General features: G+C 37.2%; 1 protein-coding gene across 2 annotated transcripts; it reads left to right on the forward strand.

Annotated features, from left to right (window-relative positions):
* The first annotated feature begins 170 nt into the window (after positions 1–170).
* Positions 171–24,931, forward strand: LOC145767165 (uncharacterized). 2 transcript variants are annotated; one of them, XM_082578936.1, is made up of 13 exons: positions 171–355; positions 2,059–2,192; positions 2,702–2,859; positions 3,256–3,443; positions 4,853–4,955; positions 5,674–5,765; positions 11,516–11,654; positions 12,676–12,791; positions 13,812–13,890; positions 15,909–15,989; positions 19,650–19,818; positions 20,955–21,514; positions 21,979–24,931. In XM_082578936.1, exons 1-13 carry the CDS (start codon positions 243–245, stop codon positions 22,573–22,575), a joined length of 2,529 nt encoding a protein of 842 aa, XP_082435062.1. In that variant the 5' UTR covers positions 171–242; the 3' UTR covers positions 22,576–24,931. The 2 variants fall into 2 exon arrangements, with proteins under 2 accessions (XP_082435062.1, XP_082435063.1); XM_082578937.1 differs by lacking the exon at positions 171–355 and adding an exon at positions 761–910.
* The last annotated feature ends 324 nt before the right edge of the window (positions 24,932–25,255 follow it).

The raw sequence follows: 25,255 nt of genomic DNA on the forward strand, positions 1-25,255 counted from the left end.
ACCCATTGTATAAATTTACATGGTATGAGCCCTAAGACATGATTGATGGATTTATGTTCTGGATCAAGGGTTTTGCATACATTAAAGAGAAACAATCCAAAAGTTAATAGGCTACTATAGTCTATGATAATATACATACCGGTATATATTGAAATGATGTTTCAGCATGTTTAAAGATGACTAACTTTTGAAGAGAATGGCTAAGGTTGTCTGAGGTATCAAAGATGGCTTGAACTCTGGCCATGTCTGATGACAGAAAGGAAAGCATGGGAAAAAGGAACATAAAAAAATACATTCCCATTGTATTTGCAACTTCTCTTCTTCTGTCCATCCCTGCATTATTCTTTGCCTTTCCGTAAGCATGTTTGTGCCTTTTTACAGTTTTAAACTGCAAACTTTTATTATATTGTAATTTGTTTCATTTTTTTAGAATATCAGTAACAGAACCTAAACTGTAAACACTGTATTGTATACTGGTTTATATCATTTTTGTGTTTTGTTTTTTTGATAAATAAAAAATTGATTGATTGCTGGATTAATATCAGTGTATGGCCTAAGCAATCATGGACACATTTTTAGTTAACTAGACCTAGCGTATTCAAACATGTGAATATTAGGTTTCTTTATGTGGTTTGTTGACTATCTGTTATGTGTGCTTGTTTCAATTTTATGTATACATTATTGTCACAAAATTATTGCATATCGTATTGTCATTGATTTGGTATGAAATCTCATCTACCATAGGCTATACAGCGTCATGGAATAGCTATATGTGATCTAATTTGATACCGGTACATGTAATTTCGTCTGTGATTTTAAGTTACGATTTAAAATCTCTGTTTAAGTTTTTAGACTTGGTATGTTGGTGGGCCTTTTTTCAAAGATTATTGTTCGTATCACAACTAGAGATGTGAGTTGTTTTTATATGTTCGTTTTTTTGCACCAACAATTTGTCTAAAATTTTAATGTTGGAACAAAATTTGTACTTTTGCTTCTTCTTCTACTGGATGTAACAACGTACGTGATCTGCGACGGCCTCAAACGCAAGAAGAAGACCACTTGCAGAGCACGCAACCACACTTTTGACTTACAAAACTTAATTAAAACTGCAGCAAACTAATTTATAATAAGTTACTCAGCAACTATAATTCAACACAGTTTTCTTTTGCAGTTCTTTGTTATGACGAATGAAAACAGTTGTTACAGTAGGCTACCGTATTTTACGGACCATAAGGCGCACCGGACTATAAGGCGCACTGTCAATAAATTGCTTTGATTAGTTTTTTGTTCATACATAAGGCGCACCGGACTATAAGGCGCACCGGACCATAAGGCGCACCGGACCATAAGGCGCACCGGACCATATATAATAGTATATCGGTACTGGTTTTGAGTGTAGGTAATAAAGCACTACCGCACTTGATCCATACATAAGGCGCATCGGACCATAAGGCGCACGATCAATTTATGAGGAAAAAAAAGAATTTAAAGTGCGCCTTATGGTCCGTAAAATACGGTACTTGAAAAAATTTATGAAATGATTGGAAATAGTATGAAAATAAAATAACACGGATAAAAATACAATTAGATAAAAGAAGCGACAACTAAAAAAACATTTTTAACCATCCCCAAATGTAATCATGTAACCTACATTTGTTGCAATATGTAGTAAAATAACATGCAAGGCTCATTTTCGACAATTTCAGATTCTGAAACTCGCCACTGAGTGTTGTGTATATATTCTGCAACAGCGGTGGTGTCAGATGTTTTTTTGTTTAAATGATATTGTATCTAGCAAAAAGTAGACCACTTTTTGCTATCTGGTGGTAATTGACCAATCAATTGGTAATTTTGACAAGCAAGCATTAGTCATTTGAATAAGTTAAAAATATCTTTTGGGCAATGCTTGTTGTTCAATGCACTTTACTTTTAGCCTCAAGTTTTGCAAACAATCTTATGGGTTTCAACGCGTTTCACACTATTTTCTCCAACTTTAAATTTTCATAGAGCAACATGTGCATTGTATTGACATGTCATTTAATAAGCTCATTTTTGCAGTGCTAGAAAGATTCTTTTAGAACCTGCAGTATCATGGAATCCATGGCTCATAACATACGTAGCCATAGTGTATGTCTACGTTCTCATCAATTTTGTCACAGCTGGTCTAAAAAATCCAGGAACTTATTCAAAACGTAAGATTTTTGCTATGCAGTAGTTAAGTAGTATCATAAAATTTCATTCTAGATTGAGAAGCATTCCAATGTGCGATTTTTGTATCCTCAAGTGCCATCATTTGTTGAAGTTTACATAATTTTGAAATAATTCTTGCATAGTAATTTGTTGAAACAGACATGTTTTTGGCAACTTAATGTAAAAGCTTGTATTACCTGCTTTCAGGCATAAGCGTTTACTATAAATTATGCAAATAATATGATGTTTAATACAGCAATTCTGCAATTTAAAAAAAATGAATGCTTGAGAACATGATGAGCATAGTTATTGTTTAATTTTCTTGCCTTTTTTTGCTTTATGTCACTACATCTGCTTTATGTCACTAAATCAAGCTGAGAATATATTTCATGATAGCAGCAAGGAAGTATATTTTTTGACAAGTATTGTATTTGTACACTAAATTAAACAGAATATTCTTCAATATTTATTCTTCTCAGCATTCATGTGCATTGTGCAATTATAATTGTAGGGTCAACACCAGAAGATGATGAAGACGATTTAAGAGCTCCTGTTCATCTTACGGCTTTGATATATGACATCTCAGTAAGAATGAAATGGTGCAGCACATGCAAGTTTTATCGACCACCAAGAGTGTCTCACTGCAGTGCATGTGATAACTGTATTGAGGTATGTGCCATTAGGTTTTCAAAAAAAAATAACATCGTTTATTACTAAGCTTCACTGAGCAGTCTTGTTTTTTTGAATTGGTTTGATTGTGATATATATTTGTGGGTATGACTAATATCATTAAAATATATATAATATAAATTTTTTAATTCTACAAGTTTAAAATCGATCGTTTGTAGTACTCTACTGAGTTAACTGTCCGACATCGATACAATGATACATGGTGCTGCTTTGGTAAAGCAATGAGTAAAAGAGTTGAAAACCTGAATAACGAGTAGACTCTAAAGTTTTGGGATCAAGTCTTCGCTGATATTACATTGTAACTCAGAGCTTCAAAGGCTCTACATGTTGTCAGTGGTCTTTATGTGATGCATTTACTTCTTAAAACATTCGCAGAAATTCGATCATCATTGTCCATGGATTAACAACTGCATAGGGCGCCGGAATTACCGCTACTTTTTCACCTTCCTTATAACACTTTCTTTACACATGGTGAACACTTTTGTCATATCTTTGTGGCTTGTCATACGAAATGCTTATAGTGAAAGCTATGTTGAAACACATGATCCATTTATTGCAGTAACGTGAGTATTTTTCCATGTTTTGGTTCTGTAATCTTGTTTAATATAATGCTATTTGCTTTTGAAAAATCGTGTTATTTGTTGGTCTATATTTAGTTAATTTTTAAGTTTGTTTTTTATTGTTTCTGAGCCTGATTTTACTGGTCTGCAGTGAATTGGATGTAAATCCAGTTTACATCATTCCAGTTAACACTGTTTTTGGTGAAAGCACAAAGTAAATGAAAACGTCTGATAGTATTCCATTTTCGGTTTGAACATGTTCAAAGAATGTTTATCATTTTCTTAAACAGCTTATCAAACGGTAAGCTGGTAGTGATTTTATTTAAACGTATTTCTAAACAAGAAGTATTGTTTGTCCGCCCCGATAGCTCAGTTGGTCAGCGCGTGCCTTCGTGAATGAAGAAGCTTCAAGATCAACCGGCGCTGGTTTAACTCTGCGCTTGAGCAACGCATTCTAAGGACTGCTCTCCATTCAGCGGTACCTAATGGATGGAATAATTCCCCGGCAACAATACTTCAACAATCGGAAGACTTTACTCTGCAAATCTCAGTAACCGGCCCTGCGTCAAAAGCCTCTACATTCTACAAGTATGCGAAACTACCAGGAATAACCGGTCAAGGCTTTGTCAATCCGAGGATAAAGATTCAAAACCAAACCAAACAACCAAGAATTGCTAGGTGTTAGTAGTGATTTTTATAATTTCGTAAATAGCATCTTGGTTTAATTAGGGTGTTTAACTGTTCCTTCGTGTTTAACTGGATTGCATGGAAACATTCTTTCAGTTGTTGTAAGCGTACCTAAATTTACCTCACTGGAAATAAATGACAGCTTGATTAATCTTGAAAAATTGTTTTTAAACTTTCCGAAACAGTTGTTTACTTCATTTTAGAGTCATGTTATCTCATTACCAGCATTAGTAGATTATCTTTTACAGTAAGATACATGAAAATTTCATCAACCATGAACCGAAACTTTATATTATTGCACAACACTGTGAAGTCTTGACAGACCCCGTGACCGCAGTGACCGATTTACACCACAAAAGACATTCTTCTAACCAGCTTAATGTTTATTTCCTGTTAAATTTGCCATTCCAAATCTAAAGATTGCGAGGCTTATTCAAACTAAATGATGACAATGCAGCTTCGTTATGGACTATTATGACTCAGCTACTAAATTTATGAAATTTTTATGCGTTTGTCGACGTATTGCCACTGCTTGCTAACATCATAAAGTTTATGTGGTCTTGCCTTTAATATGGAGGGCATTATTCTGATTTAATGTTCAAATGATTTTGAAAGGGGTCAATGAATACAGAAACTGGAGACTCTTTTTATTTGCATTATTTTTTAATGTTTGCAAGCTTTTACTGTGTAACTGCAGAACTAAATGTATTACAATTCATTTTCAGAATATTTATCCTGGTGATAGTGTTTATTTTATTTTTGCCTGTCTTCGGATTAACTGTCTTTCACATCACCTTGGTTGTCCGGGGAAGAACAACGAATGAACAGGTTGGTAAGGGAAACATACTTAGCCCTTCGATGAAACTGTGGCATTGTTGTCTTGAAAAACTGGTCAAAGCTAAGAATGCTTATGGTGATTCAAAGGCTTCATCTGTTTTTATATAAATTAACGTTGAACCAGTGTTCAATATTTTATTGCTTGATTGGAGATTTCTTGTTGTGTTGGTCGGAAGATAAATAATTTTGCCAATCCATACAATTTAATGGGTGTTTCTTTTTTGATTACATTACTTGCTTAGTAAGTAACTGCAATAACTCGATTTACATCCAAAGCATCTTCAGAACTTTTAGAATCAATAACATTTACCCAACGCCACACAGTTTAGTTACGTTCCTATCAAGCTCGTTTAAAAAATTAAAATTTTCAAAGCATCTAATTGTAACAATCTATCATCATATTGTGAAAGTTATTTACTCTTTTCGTCAATTTTTCATGTGCATTCCTTCTAGGAGTAAATTAAAATAGAGCTGAAGTCAAATATTCCAGAACGCCACTTGCCACCTTCTTGTCCAGTAAATTTCTTTTCATTCAACTAATATTTCTATTACCCTTAATTAAACATGGTATCTAGGCGTCAATACAGTCAAGCCGCGTTTAACTGTATTGTGTTCATAAATAACAGTCTACTCGCACTTCTATTTACGCCTACTTTTGCTGTTATCTTAATTTGGACTTCTTGTTCACAAGTGAAAGTTAACTTTGCAGGTCACTGGAAAATTTCGCAATGGAATTAACCCGTTTGATGAGGGATGCTTTGCTAACTGTCGCTCATCATATTGCCTCTCAGAGCCACCGAAGTAAGCCTTGTACACTGCAATTAACTACATTACAATATCATCAGCATCCCAAGTACATGTTGAATGTCTTCGTAATCCGATTACTAAAAGTCTGATATTTTAATGTTATTGTACCGTTAAGCTAATGAACTGGCTAGAATGGTATGTTGTGGTGTTAAAGGCATACTACATAACTATTTGGTTACATTTAAAAAGTACGGGTACAGTACCCACTACCCAGTGGACTTGCCTTTGCACGCAGCTCACTCGTTTGGCTGAACTTCTCCCATGAGGAAGAATGAAGGATAATTTGACTTTCTAAGTAACAAAGTGCTTTCTTAACCCCTAGAGCCAGGTATTTTTATAGAAAGATTTGGCTCACAGCTTGGATTCGCTTCGAGTTCAAGGCAAAACTGTATTTCTCGTGTTCACAGAGCATTTTCATGTGTTTTTGAACATGTGGTTTTGAGTATGTATTACCAACCGAAATCATTGACTTGCTGCCTGCGTGCACTGTTAGAAGTTTCTGCTATGTTGTAAAACACACTTTTAGTTTTCTACGTAATCTCTCTAAGGTTATTTGTGTTTTCCGAGAGATTCTTTTAAGATATTCTGTAGCTGGTTTCTACGTTGCATGCATTGCAACTGGCTGCATCATTGATACTTCCGCTTGCAAGCCGCTTTTGCTAGTACGGTACGTGACAGAAACAGTATTTTGTCTATTCTTGTGAAAGCTTGGATTTGAATGTGTTGAAATTTCTATCTCTGGGTTGAGAAGGTTTTGCTAGTTAGCAGTTTAACTGCAATGCACTGCCTGAATCTAACCTAAAAAGTTTCAAGTACGCTGTTTCAACGGGGCTTCTTACTGCACTACCGATAAGTGCGTTTCAGGCATGGATAGGTTATTGTTTTTTTTGTTCTGTCTTGTTGGTACATTGCAAGCTACGATTTTACTGGTAGTTTAAATTTAATTTTTCATATTTCAACAGCAGTCATTAAACCCATATTTCCAACCTTGAATAAGGTTCCACATCCTTTATGGATGGTTTAGGTGGTGTTTGTCTTTGAAACTATAAAGGAAGTTGATGAAGTGATATGCAACTAGTAAACTCTATTTAGAATTGTTGTCTCTTGTAAAGCCTGAGGCAGTGCTTGGCCTCTATCGTTTAATCTGAGATTTTGCGTTGAAGTTCAACCAAACACTTTTCGTTGTTGTCAAAACTTATTTGAGGTTGCAGCTTTATTTGGCGATGCAAGTTTTCAATAAATAAAGCTTTTTGTTGTTAATATATCAAGTTAACATGACTCCTTACTGAAAATCATATCTTAGTATAGAATCGATAAAGATACGACATAAGCTACATCATTTTACTCAATCAGATTTCCGAAATTTTAAGCATTTCTATTTCCCGCAGAGATTAACTTGCTTCTAATTGGATCTCATTTTTCTCTTATATATAAATACAATTTTTTTAAGGTCTGTTACTCGTTGGGACGATATGACAATTTAGTGTTTTCTAAAAGCATTTCATTCCAGTCAAACGATATTTTTGAGCAGGAAAAACAATAAGAGGTTGTGCAATAGACTGCGTTTCGCTTTTAGCAGCATACCGGTAATTGTTGCTTACTTCACAATGTAGATATTAACGTTTTTTAACGTTTTTTGTTGTTTATTGTTCTTAGATATTAACACACAATAAAAAGTTGTTTGAACGATAAATGGTCGCTATAGCGGCTGCTTCACTGAAAATGTATTTTCTGCTTGCTGTGTTTCACCAAACCAATACCAGTTATATTTTGCTGTATTTCAACGTTATACAACAACAAATTATCGTGAAAGCAAACGATTCATTAAGTATGCAAGCAGCGTAGCCTACTGGTGTGCCGGATGCAAACGTGTTAATGTGCATGCTAAGTTGATCATGCAGAGCACTGGCTTGTTGCTGTAATCCCTATTTCAGTATAAGCTATTTCATGTAGCGGCTTTTCTGCGTGGTTTTTCCATTTTGTTGCTCACTTGCAACTTTCCTGAAATTTCCGGACTGAAAAACTTATTCTGAAGCTTAATTCTGGGAGTTTTGCATATTTCTAGTCTCTGAGCCACTGACCCTGGCACGGCCACTGAGTTTGACTTTGTGAAGTTTCTCTCGTTTGCTAGGTTTCGTTAAATAAAGAATCTTTCCTCGTTTCCAAAGCTAGGTGTTTGTCCCCTGAGGTGTAGCAACGGCTATCAACCCTTGATTAATTTTTCAAGACTAAATCACAACGAGATCGAGCAACTGTGAATCATGCGAACAAACCCTACGTCAGAAACAAAAGCAATTACTTTCTTCAAACAAAAACAGTTACCGGTAACCGTCTGAAACCTGAAGTTAAAGGTAGCTTATGAAGATGCGGTTCATATCAAATGGTGTGATGTTTGTCAGCTTTTAAAGTTTTGCGTTTCAAATTTTTTAAAAACAATGGAATGACTCAGAATACTTTGGCATTGGCTACTGGTTATCTCTTGTTTCTCTCTCCCGAAATACTCCTCTTTACATTCATTTTACGTTGGTAAATGATAATAAGACGTGGGCAATAGCCGAACTTTCATCTGGACGTGACTTCTGAAATTTCATGGTCACTGAGCCGCAACTTATCCGTTGAGTTGTTCATCCATTTGCAGGGGCAGTGGTTTACTTTATTTGAAAACTTTGAAAACACTTTTTTTTGTTGGGCACTGAGCCGATTTAGAAATAGCCAACTTTGAAGACCTTAAATTGTGAACATTCGGTAACGAAGTAACATTCGAAATGTTGGATTAATCAAAACACATGCCACTACAACTACATTGATGCTGTTTCGTTTTCTTGAACTTTCAGCTGAACTTTAGTTCTACTAAGGACTAAGCTATGGTGAAAAAGTGGGCTGCAATATAATGCTACACAATGCACACTTTTTGCAACAAGAAATCTTCAATTTGTTAAGAAATTGTTGATGTACATCGTGGGACAACAAATAGCTCTCCCAAACATTGATGAATGGTTTAAATGTAAAAGCGAGACATTTTGTACGAACACTTTTTAGAATGCTTGATAAAGTAACGAGAAACCCAGACAGCAAAATCAAAAATGACAGAAATTGCTGTCTGCAAAGCTACCAAGGTCAGCAAAGCACTGAGCCGATTCAAGAAGCTTAGATACATATCCCCAACACAAGACATTTAATTAATGATCACAAAATCAACAATAATGATGCAGTTCCAAGGTGATGGACCTGGCCAAGGTATTTGAAAATGTGGGTCTGCTACTATTCGGCGAGTCCGATTCGGCTAGTCCGATTCGGCAAGTTCCCTATTTGGCGAGAGCCTTTTTCGGCGAGTGCCCTATTCGGCGAGTTTTTGAAATTGTTTAAATAAAATTATCGGGCACCGTAGCCTAATTATAGTTGCCGTTTTTACATCGTTTTAACGTCGCTAAACCTTGAAATCGTGCAGAAAGGAATAAAAATAAAATGTTTGAACTATTAAATTAAACTTCGTTATGTCAGTTCAGTTGTTTTTATTTCTGACCATCATATCAAAAACAATACACGTCCACATAGCAAAGGTAGAAGCGACAAAACGCGAACGTTAAAACGTGCTTGAATTCGTCATGTCAGTAGAGTTGTTTTTATTTCTGATCATGATATCAAAAACAATACACGTCAACATAGCAAAGGAGTAGAAAAAAGGTAGAAGCGACAAAACGCGAACGTTATAACGTGCTTGTGACGCTATTGAGTTGAGTTGAAAGAAATTTGGCACGGTCGCAACACCTTCAGAAAAATTTAAGATATGAAGGGAAAAAAAAAGAAAATGTTACAAACAAAATAAATAAATCATGTTTATGTCTATAAGTTAGTACTTTTGAATAGTTAAAATGATTAGTTTGGATCAACAAATGTGTGGCCTACAGCTTGGATTGAAAGCAAATTATCGGGTACCGTAGCCTAGTTATCCCGACCGGCAAAAATTTGTTCCAAGAACCCAGTTAGCCTAACAGTTCATTTTTACATTGTAGTAACAGAATGAAAAGGCTAACCAAATGTGTGGCCTATCGTTTTAACGTCGCTAAACGTTGAAATCGTGTAGAAAAGGGAGCTATTGCTGACTAGAATACGTTGAAACTAAGAAACATTCACAGAAGCCCTTCGATTTGTCCCAAGAACCCAGTTAGCCTAATGTTACTACAATGTAAAAATGAACTGTTAGGCTAACTGGGTTCTTGGAACAAATTTTTTGCTGGTCGGGATAACTAGGCTACCGGTACCCGATAATTTCCTTTCAATCCAAGCTGTAGGCCACACATTTGTTGATCCAAACTAATCAATCATTATATGATTTATTTATTTTGTTTGTTACATTTTCTTTTTTTTTATTTTCCCTTCACGTTGTGTCGCTTCTACCTTTTTCTACACCTTTGCTATGTTGACGTGTATTGTTTTTGATATCATGATCAGAAATAAAAACAACTCTGCTGACATGACGAATTCAAGCACGTTTTAACGTTCGCGTTTTGTCGCTTCTACCTTTGCTATGTGGACGTGTATTGTTTTTGATATGATGGTTAGAAACAAAAACAACTGAACTGACATGACGAATTTTAATTTAATAGTTCAAACATTTTATTTTTATTCTTTTCTGCACGATTTCAAGGTTTAGCGACGTTAAAACGATGTAAAAACGGCAATTATAATTAAGCTACGGTGCCCGATAATTTTATTTAAAAAATTTTAAAAACTGGCCGAATAGGGCACTCGCCGAAAAAGGCTCTCGCCGAATAGGGAACTCGCCGAATCGGACTAGCCGAATCGGACTCGCCGAATCGGACTAGCCGAATCGGACTCGCCGAATCGGACTCGCCGAAACGGGCCATTCCGTGAAAATGTCACACCATATCATTGCTTCAACATTTCACCCTAAGTTGAAGCCGTGGTTGAAGCTTTCTTCGGTGATTGGTTATTATTACCGCGTCATGTAACTTCACAATTGCTGAAACGTCGTATCGCAATCTTGCAGTTGGGTTTTGTGCACTTGACCAGTTGAGTGAATAATTTAAACGATCTTCGACTTTAAGTAGATAACGTTTGTCTTGTATATATAATTATATATTCAAAATACAACCATTGCATTTGGGTACACACGGGTGTTTATTGCAAGATTTCCCGCTCGCCTATGTTTGACAATTTGCCTTTCGAACCATTGTGCGAAAGTTGGATTTTTCAAACGGAAGTCGTCACTGATGACAACGTTGGTACGTTGGAACAGTCTGCTTCAATGTATCAACCCGTTTACAATTGTTCTGTTAACTTTTGTACTACGTCTGCAAACGTTAAACTTGATTTTATCGCTGTTTTAAATTTTGCTTTGTAGCTACTGTTATTGTTGGCCACACAATGCTTGGAATTTTCGTCTTTCTTTGATAGCTTGAGTTTTTGATTTCTTGACTTCATGTTGCTACAAGCAGTGCACAACTAAAACCAAAGATCTTCTTGCACTAAGGTCTCCGCAAATCCTACATATTATATAAAGCTAGGGTTCTTCAAACTGTGAATTAATCATGTCTAAAAGAGTCTAATATGCTTTGTCGTTCAAATTAAAATCTATTTCAGTATTTTTTTTAAACCGATGTACTTTATACACATCTTTTTTCATAAGTTATGTACGTTTGTTTGCATTGGATTAAAGGTTGTGCCTTCTACAATCTACAGCAAACTCATTTAACTTTTTCAACCTCAACATTTCCTTCCAGCTACATGGATCACGTGGGAACCAATCTAGCCCTTTATAAAGCGACGCAGCCATTCAAAAATAATGTCACATCAGCAAATATGGTGGTGGTTCGTGTGAAAGAAAATGGTCATGTGCAACCGGTCACAATGCTACAAAAAGTGAGTGTTATTTTGTAGGTTGTACCAGTTTCCATCTCTTGCCTGTTACATAAAAGCAAACGAACCTGGAATTTCTTGTTACTTTTCAATTAATCGACATTTACTGTATAGACATGACGACGTCAAACGCCCCGATCACGTGATTTCAAATCAGATTGCTGTTCTATCCGATTCTAATTGCCTTTGTGTTTTGCGTTGTTAATTTTTGATCGATAGAGCGTTTTAATATCTTTTCAAACCTTAAAGTGCAACTGCACAATCGAATTAACACCAATTGGCTAGAATCCATTGCCAAGACATCCGGTATCGGTTGAAAAACTCACTTCCTTACAATTGATGCCCACAGCCAAGAAACCGGCCTTTTTTGCCACACTCTCTAGCGCTTCTCTCTCACGCTACCAGGAAGTGGCAAACTCGCCAACGCCATCTGGTGATATGACGTCAGTTCAAGGCGAACTGAGTGGAGGCCAAACTCGCCGAGATTGGCTTGGCATCAAATAACGAAAGGACTTGTAAAAGCAATTGTCGCTTTGAGGTCTGTCTCGAACTGACGTCATAACCCGGTGTGTTGTGCAATACAATCCACCATTGCAACAACGTGGCCAAATATACAAACGCGTGGAGAACCATGGTTTTGATAATTTTTATTGAGATAAACATAGCGATAAAATGTAACGGCGAGATTGGTATTTATAGATTGAAACATGCTTTTTCAGAATGCGGTAAAAGTCATCGTGCAGTTGCACTTTAAAAGACACGTTTTTTGTGGTTGTCACTGTACCAGCATTCTCTCATTGCATTTGTCACCCCGAAAAGACATTGATACTTTTGAGTCGCAATATGACGTTGGAACGACGTTGTCTTTGGTCTGCCTGGCCGAAACTGGCACATGTTGTTGATAATTGAATGAACTTCCCTAACTGAGGTATTAGTGATAAAAATGATGTAAAATTCTCGACGACCAACGACTAGTTTTACCTCATTTTTTTAGCCTTACAAACTTTTTACTTGCATCCTACAGCAAGATTCATTTGAAGAGATCTCATTGGACGCTTTATCGCCTGACGTTGAAGCTCCGCCCCCTGAGCCGCCTAGAGCTGTTCAGAGTCCAAGAAATTGCGGCGACGGCTTCACAAGGTATTACCCTAGCCAGAAAATCAGTCATTTTTACATGTACAAAGAAAGCAATTGGATGAGATGCCCTGCGCGTAATCTACTGCCCATTATGTATCTTTGTATCCCAAAATTAAAATGAAAAATACGGTAACTTTGTCAATCTATAGTTTATACCCAAATGCTACTTTCTTTATTTTGTAGGACCCAGATTACTGAAAATCCTTCATATACATTAGAGTTTGGATAATGGATTTTCCCTTTTTAGATAACGTTGTTTTACTGTTTATTGCTTTTCAAGGCTCAGCAACAGTGTTGAATTGCTGATGCCGCCAAAGGTCAAGGAACTGTCAAAATTTTGTTTATTTTTGTCAAATATTTTTCATTTTGTTATGCCAATTTTTTAATTAAGTGTCAAATCATGTGCCTGTGTTGGAATGCAAAAAAGCTTTGATGCCACTCCAAGCGTAGGGCACTGAGGGCAAATAAACAAAACAATAATGATAAATTATACCACGGGAGAAAAAGGGCTTCTGACTTGTCTTTTGTTTTTACAGTTGCTGCGTAGGATTGAGGCTACACTGTACATCAGTTTATTGGCTTCTTCTTTTAAACGAAAATCGTTTTCAAATTTCTGCCCTTTGTATGAGCATTAACCCAGACAGCAAATAAACTATTTTTATCATTGCAAACGCCTGCAATCATCAATGATGTAAAAAAACGGTTGATTTGCTTTCTGGGAACCCACCAAAATGATTTCACTGTCATGTGGATAGCTTTCGTAATCTACAGGCTTGCTTAGGATGTAAATTTATTTTGCGCTCTTTCAATTTTTGTAAGCTTTTTAACGTACGGTATCAACAGCATCTGCGTTATTTCTATTAGATTGGCAATTCTTTAACTTAAAAACATTTAAAAGACTTGAAAACTTTATCAGTAAATTGACACTTGCAACTGCTTCTTGAGCCATAGACTTTAGCCTTAAAATATGCCACAATAATGAGGGATAGCTTTTTTGACTCTATAATGACGTTTTATTTGCAGATATAATGGCGGCCAGAAAGACAGCCAGCAGTCTCTTGATCCTCAAGTTCGGATCATCAGCGGGAAGAAGGAGAGGAAGGTGAGTCGAATGTCTTCTTTAAAGATGCGTTCTTTGTATTTCTATGATCCGGCCCAATCGATTAATTCAGCGTGGTCCAACTACAGGCCCGCGTGCCGCATGCGGCCCGCGGATAGAATTTTTGCGGCCCGCGAGCTTTCACAGTATTGATTTAATTTGTATTTATGTTACAGAAAGTAATTTTAATTAGAACAAGTATAGCATTTGGACAAAAAGTGTCAAAAATTTAATTCAAAGTTGTAGACAGCAGGGCCTATACTATTTCAACCTATCAGGTCTCGTCAGTACAACTGGGCTTCTTAAAGGCTGATATATACCTAGTGTTAAAGGCTGATATGTACCTTATGTACCTAAACTTCCTGTGCAATCTTGCTTTCCTTTCCTTACAGACATGACAATGCACATGAATGTGTTAAACCTAAATTTGCAGGGGCAAAATGAAACCTCAGAGTGCTTCTGGAAATTAGTCAGCAAGGATAGATTTCCCAAACTGAAAATTTTTGCATTAAAAATGCACTCAATGTTTGGAAGCACATACATGTGTGAGAGTACATTTTCTAGAATTCAGCAAGTCAAGTCTAAAAACAGAAATCGAACGATAGACGAAACACTGGAAGATAGTCTCCGACTTGCTACCACTAACATTGAAATTGATGTAGAAACGATAGTATCAGAGAAACCTCGACCACAAGCATCTCACTGATAGAGCTTTGAAATAAATTTCAATTTGCTATTAATTTTAACAATTTCGATTTTTAACAACTTTAACAATTTTGATTACGCACTCACTATCATTTCATTGGAAATGGCCCGCATGTTGTCACGTTTTTCTAAAGTGGCCCGTAAGTTAAAAGTAGTTGGACCATGCTGGATTAATTCATTGCGCAATATTCAATTTTTACTTTGACTGAGATATGTGATAATCAGAAAACGCACAACTTGGTATTCAAATTAGTCCAATGCAATAAAAAGTCCAACGCAATAAATACGAGAAAGACAAATATAATTCTGTAATTCAATAGCGTTATCTACTGTAGTAGTGTCACGATAACGCCATGCAGGTTTGCCTGACAAGCTTTCGAAGAATAATCTTTACCAAAACTGTAAATTTCATATGTATTCAAAATTTTATAACATGCTAGACAGGTAGTAATTAATTTGATCCAGCCCTTTGAAGATATCAGTTGTGTCTGATTGACGAAACGTTGGAATAAATGCATTATCACTTGAAACACCTTGTGACAGTTCAGCTTATTTTACACCAGACGAGCGTATCATGTTGTTGAACTAAATGCCTGGTGAACAGTTCAATTCAGTTTTTGAAAGTTATTATGATTTATTGGTGCCAGTATAGCATGTGATCTAGCTAAGTTTTATCTCTGCTAGCAAAATCCCTCCTTTTTTCATTGTCCTTCATCCATTTTTTTCTAAATCCGTTCTTTTCCAATATTTGCAGACGTTGAATAAGAGCAAAAAAACAGATTTTGCTAGCTGGAATGGTGTTATAACTTGTGAACTAAATTTTAGTTGTAATCATAGAGCGTTCGGCTACATCCACAATCCAAACTATGCTCCTGTGCGCTGTACATGACGTTGGTGATACAATAATACTGCACTTTCAGTCATAATGTTCAGTGAAATAGAATGTTTTAAAACGAGTATGTTTTCAAGCTAGTTTTGAATTCATTCAAATTTTCAGCTTCTTTTATATGTCTACTACTGTTTGCTACCACCATTTATAACTTAGTCTGTTAACTGCGTCTTTCAAAGAATGTGTACCGGTCATCGAAAAATAAAAATAAATTATAGCTGTGTTACTGTGTATCGTTTTACGGTCGATTTTATGTCAAAAACTTTCGATTTTGTTTATTAAATTTTTCACAAATTTCAACCGATTATTATAGACTTCTTAAATCATTAAGACATCTTTTATTTTGCGAATTATATAAACTTGATTTTGGATTCAACATCTCTCAATAGAGAGTAATGATGCACAAATGTTGTGTGACTTGTTTCAGGAGTTCGACCCAGACCGGTTCCGCGCCAAGGTCACCGCTGTTGACCCGAGCTATGATGACGATAGCACATCCCAAGCCAAAGTAAGAAAAATTATTTCTAAATTGCAACGTTGCTTTATACCAGGGGTGGGCAAAGTTGTTCAAAGAAAGAGCCGCTTGCGGATAAACTATAAAGACCGGCGAGCCGCAAAATCAGTTGACACAAAATGACATAACAGCAATAAAAACACAATGATTGTTTATCCATATCAGTTTTGTACTTGACTCGCTAATCTCTGAAAATTTGGACGATAAGTTGTTGATGCTGTGCGAATTCTTCCAAGTGTTCATTTGTCAAGGTTGCACGATGCTTTGAATTAAAAAAGTTATAAATTCTTATAAAAATGAATAAATAAATTTTGGTGCTACTTCTAAGCTTTAATTAATTTGCTGCTTAGCGACTTTATGAAACTTCCAATAGTTGCTGACTGAACGCAAAATGAGCCAGGAGAGGCACAATGTTGCTTTTGCTACGTCACAATTCTATTGTTTAACAATGGCTACAGTAAAAGAGAGACTCCTTTTTGATCTGTGTATTGTGTTGGGTGCAAATTAGATTTTGAAGAAAGTGTAAGTAACAAATTTTAATTTTTACAAACCGATTTTCTCGCCTCTGTCAATGTGCCGCCCATGGCTCGAGCCATGCCTGCCATACCTTAGGTACGTCACTGCTTGGTTGAATTCGCGAGAGAACATATTTATAAAACATAAACTTAATTTTTTTGTAATATTAAGATTCAATACAAGAGCCACAAAATTTATGTTGAAGAGCCGCATGTGGCTCGCGAGCCGCAGTTTACCCACCGTTTCTTTATACACTAAACTGTAACAAAGAAAGATGACAACTGAAATGGCCGATTGCTGATTAGGCGAAATTGAGTTAATCTACCAACGACTACCATAACACATGACTAATACATACACTCCCACAGTTTTTTATAGGCTTACAATGTTCTCGTTGCGTATTAGAAAAAGAAGTTCTAATGATTTGCATGGAAATCAAGCGTTTAAATAAACAGCATAAATGGAAAAAAAGGGCTCATTTTGCTGAAGTCCTGAGACATAGAAAATGCTCCTTAATATCTGCGTAGATCAAATGTAAGCCAATTGAACTTCATACAGGCGTATTGTGGATTGATTTGAGCCAATATATTGTGACCTCTTCCCCATTTGAACTTTTAGGACTGACTGGCCAACTGTGACATTAGCTCTTTATAATATGTTTGCAGTTGCCATTATCACTGTGTTGCAATGTATATATAACTTATTTACTTCTTTACTTAATGTATAACTTATTTACTTCAGCCATTATTCTTGACTAAGCTAGTTTTGACATAATCATAATTGTTTCTTAAACCTGCCGCTATTGCATGAAATCAGCGTCACAGTACGTTGTATCAATGCAAACATCAACGTTTTTTTGGCTGCGAAAATGTGCTGATATAGTCTAACATGGAACTACAGTATTGGTAGCATGCGTTAGCTTGGTTGAAGTTGAAGACCCACCGTTTTCACATATATGCAACGTTAACATACGTCAAACAAGCGAAACACCGACCTTATCTTGGAGTTGTTTTGGCATTTGATCGCTAATTGCTGTTTGCTGTCGTTTAAGCCTGGCACCTTCTCTGCCAATGCATGATTCAAATCATTAGGGAAATAACACATCGATGATGCGAGTGAGTTTGCTCTAACGGTGCTTTCCATAATATCTCAACAACGCAATATGCGAAAATTATGTCCGTGTCCTCCCGCTGAAAACTGTATCTTGCTGGAAGTTTAACGACCTCGTTTTTGTTCGAAGTTTAACCTTCCATTTTTCCATCGCTTTGATATTTTCAGAGGTTGTAACAATGCAAAAATGGAAACATCTGCGAGCTGGGTGCCTTTTCTAACTCTCTGACTGAGCATTGCCTACTGCAATAAAGCTAATTGTCTAAAAAAAAAAAAGTTAAAAAAGTCGACACTTTGTGGAAAAATGAATTTAATTGCAGCACCACCAGCCAACGATTTATTTGTTTTTTGTTGAAAATGGCAACGTTTTGGCTTCAAAGCATCCAGCCGCACATAACTTACACTTTCCAAATTTTTGCACCATGGCTTGAAGGTGAAATCTGATACCAACTGATGGGCTGTCAAGTGTCAAGAAAATGCTTTGACTAACAGATAACACTAACGTTTCAATTTTTGTGCTCTAATATTGTATGCTCTGCCTCTAAACTTTACATCCGGAGTTGCATTTGAATTTTCGATAACCAACGGAAGTTTGAACGAGTGCTAGAGTTTTCTCAAAGCGTGGGCCGTTTGTACCAGGAAGATAAATTTATAGATGGATAAATATCACTTGGAAAAAAACTTATGCTCTGTAAATGTAATTCAGTTTAAAAAAAAGCTTTTATGCACTGTTTTAGCTGGGGTCTGTTTGATTTGACTTCTGCGTTTTTAAAGTTATTTTGATGTATTTTGCGATAAAATATCATTGATACATTTGAACAGTTTTGATTGCTTTATCTCTATTGTGTTAGCGACATCTCATCTTGGCGTTGTCTCTTGTTATTTGTTGAGGATGTCACCTTGTTTATGATGACTGAATGATATAATCTTCTACGCGATAGGCAATCAACAGTTTTCATTGGTCTTACATTGCATAAACGTTGTTGGTTGCAAAAACAACTGAAAAGCAAGCAGGGGGAGGGGAATGCTGTACCCCGGTGAGCAAATTTGGTAATTTTCCAATTGATTCAACGTCTGTCGACGTCAAATCAGTGTAAAGAAGAAGAGTTGCTTTTATTTGGGCTGTGTACGTCTTCGGTTTAATAATGAAAAGATAAAACCTTGTTGTTCGTGTTTAATTCTGCACAGAGTTGGAGATGAACAACGCAATCGTTCATAATGCCACATTATCGTTAGTTTCACTTCAAAATAAGATACTTCTCTGGCTGCTGATGTCTATCAAACTTAGGGTTGTGTTCCAGCTTAGTAGTTAAAGTGTCTGTGTCTGTTGATTTGAGTTCGATACCCTGTTCGGTCACGACAACAACTTTTTCAAAAAGTATATAGTTTAAGTTTTTGGCAGCCGATTGTAGCATCGAATAGACAGCGATAGACACGTGTTTCGCCCATGAGGCTGGGCTCATCAGTATCGCACCGTATTCTTGCCACTTGAGTAATCGACCGCCGCTTTACCAGTCAGTTTAACTCTTATCTTGAACTTGAACTTATCTTGAACAGAATGCCTTTCTTCACATAGTATATAGTTTTGGTTTCTTCTGTCATTGGTATTTTACTCTGCACTTCTATGCAGCTACGCTGATGCCTGACATCAGAGATGCTGATGCTACATGTTTGTGTTATCAGCATAAAGCTTAACCCTGAAAGCAATGCATGTCCGCGTTTGGTGAGACGCTGTATAAATGCACCTGTCAGTTTTATGTTATTCGGCGACAACTGTTTAATCGTTCTTGGTTTCATTTTCAAATCATATTTAATCGTGGTTTGACCTTCATTTAAATTTAAGGTTTTATAAACTGGGTCGTGGCGGGGCGGCCTTTTCAAAACTGTGAGATTCTTGAAACTAAAATTAATTGATTTTCAATTGATTTAAATGCAATGGACGTTGCTTCAACGCAAAACGGATCAGTTTTGCAATCTTTACTGCCTTCATACCTCATCAATAACTCATGTGTATTGATCTTGCAATAGATCCACCAGCAAACCAATACTGTGGCGTGGTCCAAAGCGCGAATCACCAGCGATTGTGACAACTGGAGCTTAGAACCGAGCCTGGCATCCGTCGACAGACATTCGTCGAAAAACAGCATGAATTTGTCCGATTCTGTAATCAGGAAGTTTCTTGATGAAAGTCGGGCAGGTAAGGCTCCATTATAGTGACCCAGACAACAAAATCCGTCATTTTTATATTGATCATTGATCTCAGAAGTGACTGATTTTACTGTCTGGCAGCTGCCAAGCGAGCAAATCAGTTTTTTTTACATTAATGCAACGTCTGTAGATTTACTTCAACGGACTAATTTAATGGCTGGGCCTTGAATTTGTGTGTTAAGCGCCATTACAATCCAGTTGTGATTCCTTGTCAAGGTGCTACCCAGTACCCAGTCAGTAAAATTTGCTTTTTTATATGTTTTTGACGTCTGGCAAAGTTGAAACGATGTAAAAAGGGCAAGTTTGGAAGCATATTCTTATTGGAATCTAGTTTTTCTGTGGTCATTGGGCGAAAATATCATTTTATCATTTGTCTAGGCTCAAGCAGTCTGTTAAACATAAAGAAGCTGCTTGCGCTCTTGCATGGTTTCGAGCTGGTGACGTTTTCTCCACGTACATTATACGTTCACCCGTTTGACAAGTTGTTACATCATGGACGCCAGTTGTTTTGCGCAATCGACGCAACGACGTGTATTACGTCGTAACGTCATACATGTTACACTACAAACAATTTTAAAAGTTCACGTGTAATGCAACTATTAAATAAATTGAATTTCTTCTACTACCGTCTTCATTACAACTCGATAGTTCTGTTAACATCTGGTTACTGGTTAGCCTCAAGCCCTTCATCGAATTGAATTTAATTAGTGTCATCTTCTGTTCCTTAAGTTTGTCTGCTATGTAATTAGTGGCTATCGCATGAGTTGCCAAGGGCAAACGCGTGTGTGTTTTATCTGTTAAAGTACGAAGCGCACATTTGAAAATGTTCTTGCTTGTGTTGTTATGTATTGTTCAGTAAAGATGTAATTAGAGGAGTTACGCCTCAGCAATGATCACCTTCGTATTTGTCATCACTGATATTTCTCAACTAAAGTGAACTCGAATTTAAATGGGAAAGCACTACTGAAAATCGCATAACGGAAAATTTTAAAAGCTAGTCAAAAAATGTTGTATTTTTCATAGACAAATTGTACCTGATTTTAAAAGCAGTAATTTAATTGTGTTTATTTTATAATGATAAAGCGTAATCTAACGTTAAACTTACGACTTCATATCTGGTTTCAGGTTTGTCTGATCAGTTCGGTGGATCTCTGGGTTCTATGAACAATCAACTGGATCTTTCTTCCTCTTCGGATGAAGGAGAAGCCCACTTCCCTCCTTCCAGGACGAACAGCCAGGTTTCCTCCGACAACGACACTCGAGCGAGTCTTCTGTCGGAAGCAACTGATCCGATGCGTAATACCGGAAGTTCAAAGGTCGGAAAGTTTCCCACGGAAGCACTAGAGCGCGACCATTTAATCGACAACGTCAAGACACCAAGCCAGATCCGTTCTGAGAATAACAGTAACAGCGCGTTTGCTCGAACTTACACTGGATCGTCAAGACTACCAAATGGCCAGTCATCCCGGACCAGGTTTCGGACAAACGGACGCATAAACGGCGATTACGATAACTTAGACTCAGCATGGTTGCCCGTTAATCCTCAACCAGCGGCTGCTGACCTGAGCATGGTCAACTCTAACAACAGCAACTCCGCATGGAAAAAGGGAAAACATTCATCCACAGTGACGTCACCTGGAGCATATGACAACGTCGACAAAGGAGAACGCTTTGATGAACAGCGGGTAAGCTCGTGTGTTACTGTTGCTAGATCCTTTCTAGATAGTGCAGTTAGTGTATTTATGGAACGACTTTTAAGACTATTTTTGTTATAACACTAGAATTTTGCATTCATTTCTTCATATGGTATTGGTAGAGATTTTACAAGCATACTCTATACATGTACAATGAGTGCACAACCAAGCTACACTAGGTTTAATGTTTGTTGTGCAAAACACCAGCAAAAATATAATAAACATTTTCGGCTTCCATAAAATCTTGAACAAATCTACGCTATTAGTAATTTTTTTACCGGTATTCTAAAAATTAAACCATTATTTTTAAAACTAAATGGCACAATTCGACCTCAGGGACAACATATGATATGTCATGCAATGAAAGGTCAAATCATCATATCTTAACTGTGCATTCTTCGTTTTAGGGTTTTTGTGGTTAGTTTTTCATTTTTGGTTGTATCATTTCTGCACAGATTGCACTCGACTTGGATGCTGCTTTGAGAGAAGCCAACAAGCAATATGAGGAAGCTGACAAAGAGATGAAGCGACTGCATCGAGATCAACTCTCTTTTTCCACTTTAACGGATAGCGGTTGCGAGTTGGCGATTCATCCGCCGTTGGACGGCGCCCCGCCGCAGAAATCTTCTGACCTGAAATCTCCGCTTATCTCAGATAGCCGTGCTGAATTTGAATGCAACGGTAACTCCATTGGCGAACACGCGGATGCCACTGGTAATGATGGCAAAATGTTTCAATCGTCAGTGTCTTTGCGTGTCAATAACTCGCGAAAAGGAAATACTTCGCCTTTCCGCTCGAAACAGAGACCCAGAACTACGCCTGCAGGAAAGCAGCAACAACTGGTCCTAGGTGTGCAAAACAACGAGCGGCTTCCTACCGCCGGCCATGTTTCTTCTATCGTCGGAAGATTTGAAAATACTATGCCGGAAACGGGGGCTGCTGTTCCCGCAACTTGCCAGAAGCGACAGTCGATGGAGCGGATACCAGTGAACCGAAGTTCGTTCAAAGGATTGGGACAATTTAAGGAAACGGAAAAGTTACTAACTTCGTAAAGCACGTGATGCAAGCATCGAAATCTCATTGGTGGTCAGTGAAGCGTAGCCGAAAGCAAGTTGGCGAAGTTGTGAACATTACTATTTCAGTTTTCCAACTGGAAAGACGGCCTCTTTAAAAACTTTGAAAGTCTAAAACCTTTTAGCGGAAATGGAAATCAATCTCATCAGTGAGCGGGTTTTGTGGCCACCAGTGCAATCTTCTCCCAGCTGAAGTTCCATCATAAGCGCATCTCTCCATCGTTTCCAGGCACTTTTGTAACACTAAGTCTTCTCATTTATTTAACAAGATTTATCATTCTTTCACGTCACGATTGTTGTTGTACTTCATATCCCAGCTCGCGAAAACACGTCTTTTGTGCATTGATACAACGTTTGCCAACCTTGATTCAGTGTGAAAAAGTCGGGCTTTGATAGCTGGGAAACGACATCGCCTTGGCAATGAAAATATTTTTGCTTTTTTTAATTCGTCTGATTATTATGTTTGCCATCAGTGGCTTTTACAGTACAGTATTATTTAACCGTCAGCCGTCTAATTCTTGCGTTGATTTGCGATCAGAGATCGTTTAATTACCGCAAAATGCCATATTGAATTCCCAGCCTAGCATCTTTCACCTGGCGCATGTACCTGGGTAGTGGGATGATCAAAGATGATTGGCTTGGACTCAGAGGTTATCATCCCATCTCCTTCTCGTGTATGGCCCTGTCTTTCCACTCATTGAATCAACCTTTTTTGTTGATTCGGCGTCTGTAGACGTGTAAATAAACGCATATGAGCAAAGCCTTGCTGGCTGGGTTTACATTTAACCGGCATTGGATTAGTATGAAAGGGAGAGATTTTTGCGAGTGTGGGTTTATCTTTTCTGAGGTATTCAGTGGATCTAAGAGTGATACAATGCCCCCAGCCAGCAAAATTATGTGCGATTTCTTGTCGCTACATTCAACGCCTTTTGAATCAATGTTAAACATCTGCAAACGTTGAATCAATGCAAAACGACGACCTCAGCCAGCGAGGGTTCCCTTTTTTCAGCTTTCAGCTTTATTTATTGCTATGCCACGCTACCGTACCTACGCAATCTGGACAATATGTTATGTGGATGCAACGTATAGCGTCATGTTCAGCAACACATTGAGATTGCACGCTCTACTCTGTTAATTTTACACCTGATTTGACGTCTTTTGAAGTTGGGAAGTTATTTTGGCCAGACGGTGCTTTTTATTAGAGTTGCTACCCAGTTGGTAAAGTTCGTCTTTTTTTGTGACTGCAAAAACGACAAATTTTATTTGCTGGGCACGAGCCCGGATGATGATACTGTGACCGATAATGTCCAATTATCATCAACAAGATCATATCAGGATTATTTTCAAATCCGCATTCTTTTATCTGCAATGTCATTTTAATAATACTTATTCATTGCTAGAAAGCATAAAATATTGGGCAATTTTCATTTCTATGTACGATTTTCCATCCTTTTACATTTTGTTCAGGGTTCATGGCATTAATCGGTTGATTTTGCATCCGTGTGACTTCAATGGAAATTTCAGCATGAAATCTTTTTGTAGGGCAAACTTTACCATTTTTGCACAAGTTTAATCTTGTGAAACGTTGAAACGATGTAAAAATGGCAGGCTTTTGTAGGCTGAGTTCGCTTTTTTTTTACAGAATAACCGTGTCTCTTAAATACAAGAGCTGCGGAGTACTTTATTTCTGAACGTTGCTGAGCAATATTTTTTGTATGAAGTCAACGTTTGGCAACATTCATTTTGAGTTTTATTTCTTTTTAGTTGATTCAAACCTACTACATCTTGTCTTTTCTTCTCAGCCAATCAGTCCGTTTCTACAATGTAAAAATTGCCGGATTGCTGACTGGGTTTTCTCTTGAGCTTTGACTACTACTCAGACAGCAAATCAACCGTTTTTTATGTTTTAAACAACATTGTAAAAAGCATTCTAAAAAACAATGTAAAAAATATTTGATTTGCTGTCTGGGTAGCATCAGGCTTCGTCTACTGTGCACCGCTCCATTGTTTATTAATGTTGAATCGATGTACAAAATATGGTAACATTTATGAAAAAATAACGTTTGCCTTCTCAAGTTTTACTCTATGCGCAAACAATCTTTTCACGATCATTAAACGTCAAATCTTGACCAAGCAACAGCACTGTTACTTTATGTTTTTGTTTCGGACAACTCAGCGAGCAAAACTTCCTCTTTTTACATCATTTCAACGTCGCCAGGGGATGTAAAAAGAGCAGATTTTGATGGCTGGGAATCATCTTATGTTTGTGTGCTGATATATGAATTGTGTTGATATGATGTCTAATACTAACGAAACATCTCGGAAAGTTGGACTTTTTTGAGCCTCAGCGTCCTCACAAGCAGTCATGGATAAGGCAGCGATCAACCCAGACAGCAAATCTGTCGTTTTTCACATTTATTTGCTGACTGGGAATTCTATAAAATCATAAATTGTTTTGTTTCTCGGCTGTCGAGTGTAGCAAAGTATTGCTACTGTATATATAGCAAAGTATTGACTGCCGAGAAACACATGTTTTTGGAAAAAGTCTTGATGGTTAGTGAGCTAGTGTGTAGGCTGCACTGGTATGGTCAGCGAAACACAATGCTCGCTGTTCTATAGTGAGTAGCTTAGTTAGATAGTGCTCACGCCAGGAAGATCG

The sequence above is a fragment of the Aplidium turbinatum genome, chromosome 3 (assembly GCF_918807975.1).
Source record: "Aplidium turbinatum chromosome 3, kaAplTurb1.1, whole genome shotgun sequence".
Taxonomy (NCBI): Eukaryota; Metazoa; Chordata; class Ascidiacea; order Aplousobranchia; family Polyclinidae; genus Aplidium; species Aplidium turbinatum.

Coding starts and splice junctions, on each gene's coding strand:
- LOC145767165 (XM_082578936.1), top strand. CDS start 243: ATGTCTGATGACAGAAAGGAAAGCATGGGAAAAAGGAACATAAAAAAA. Junction 356..2,058: donor GCATTATTCTTTGCCTTTCC/GTAAGCATGTTT, acceptor TCATTTTTGCAG/TGCTAGAAAGATTCTTTTAG. Junction 11,655..12,675: donor CGGTCACAATGCTACAAAAA/GTGAGTGTTATT, acceptor TGCATCCTACAG/CAAGATTCATTTGAAGAGAT.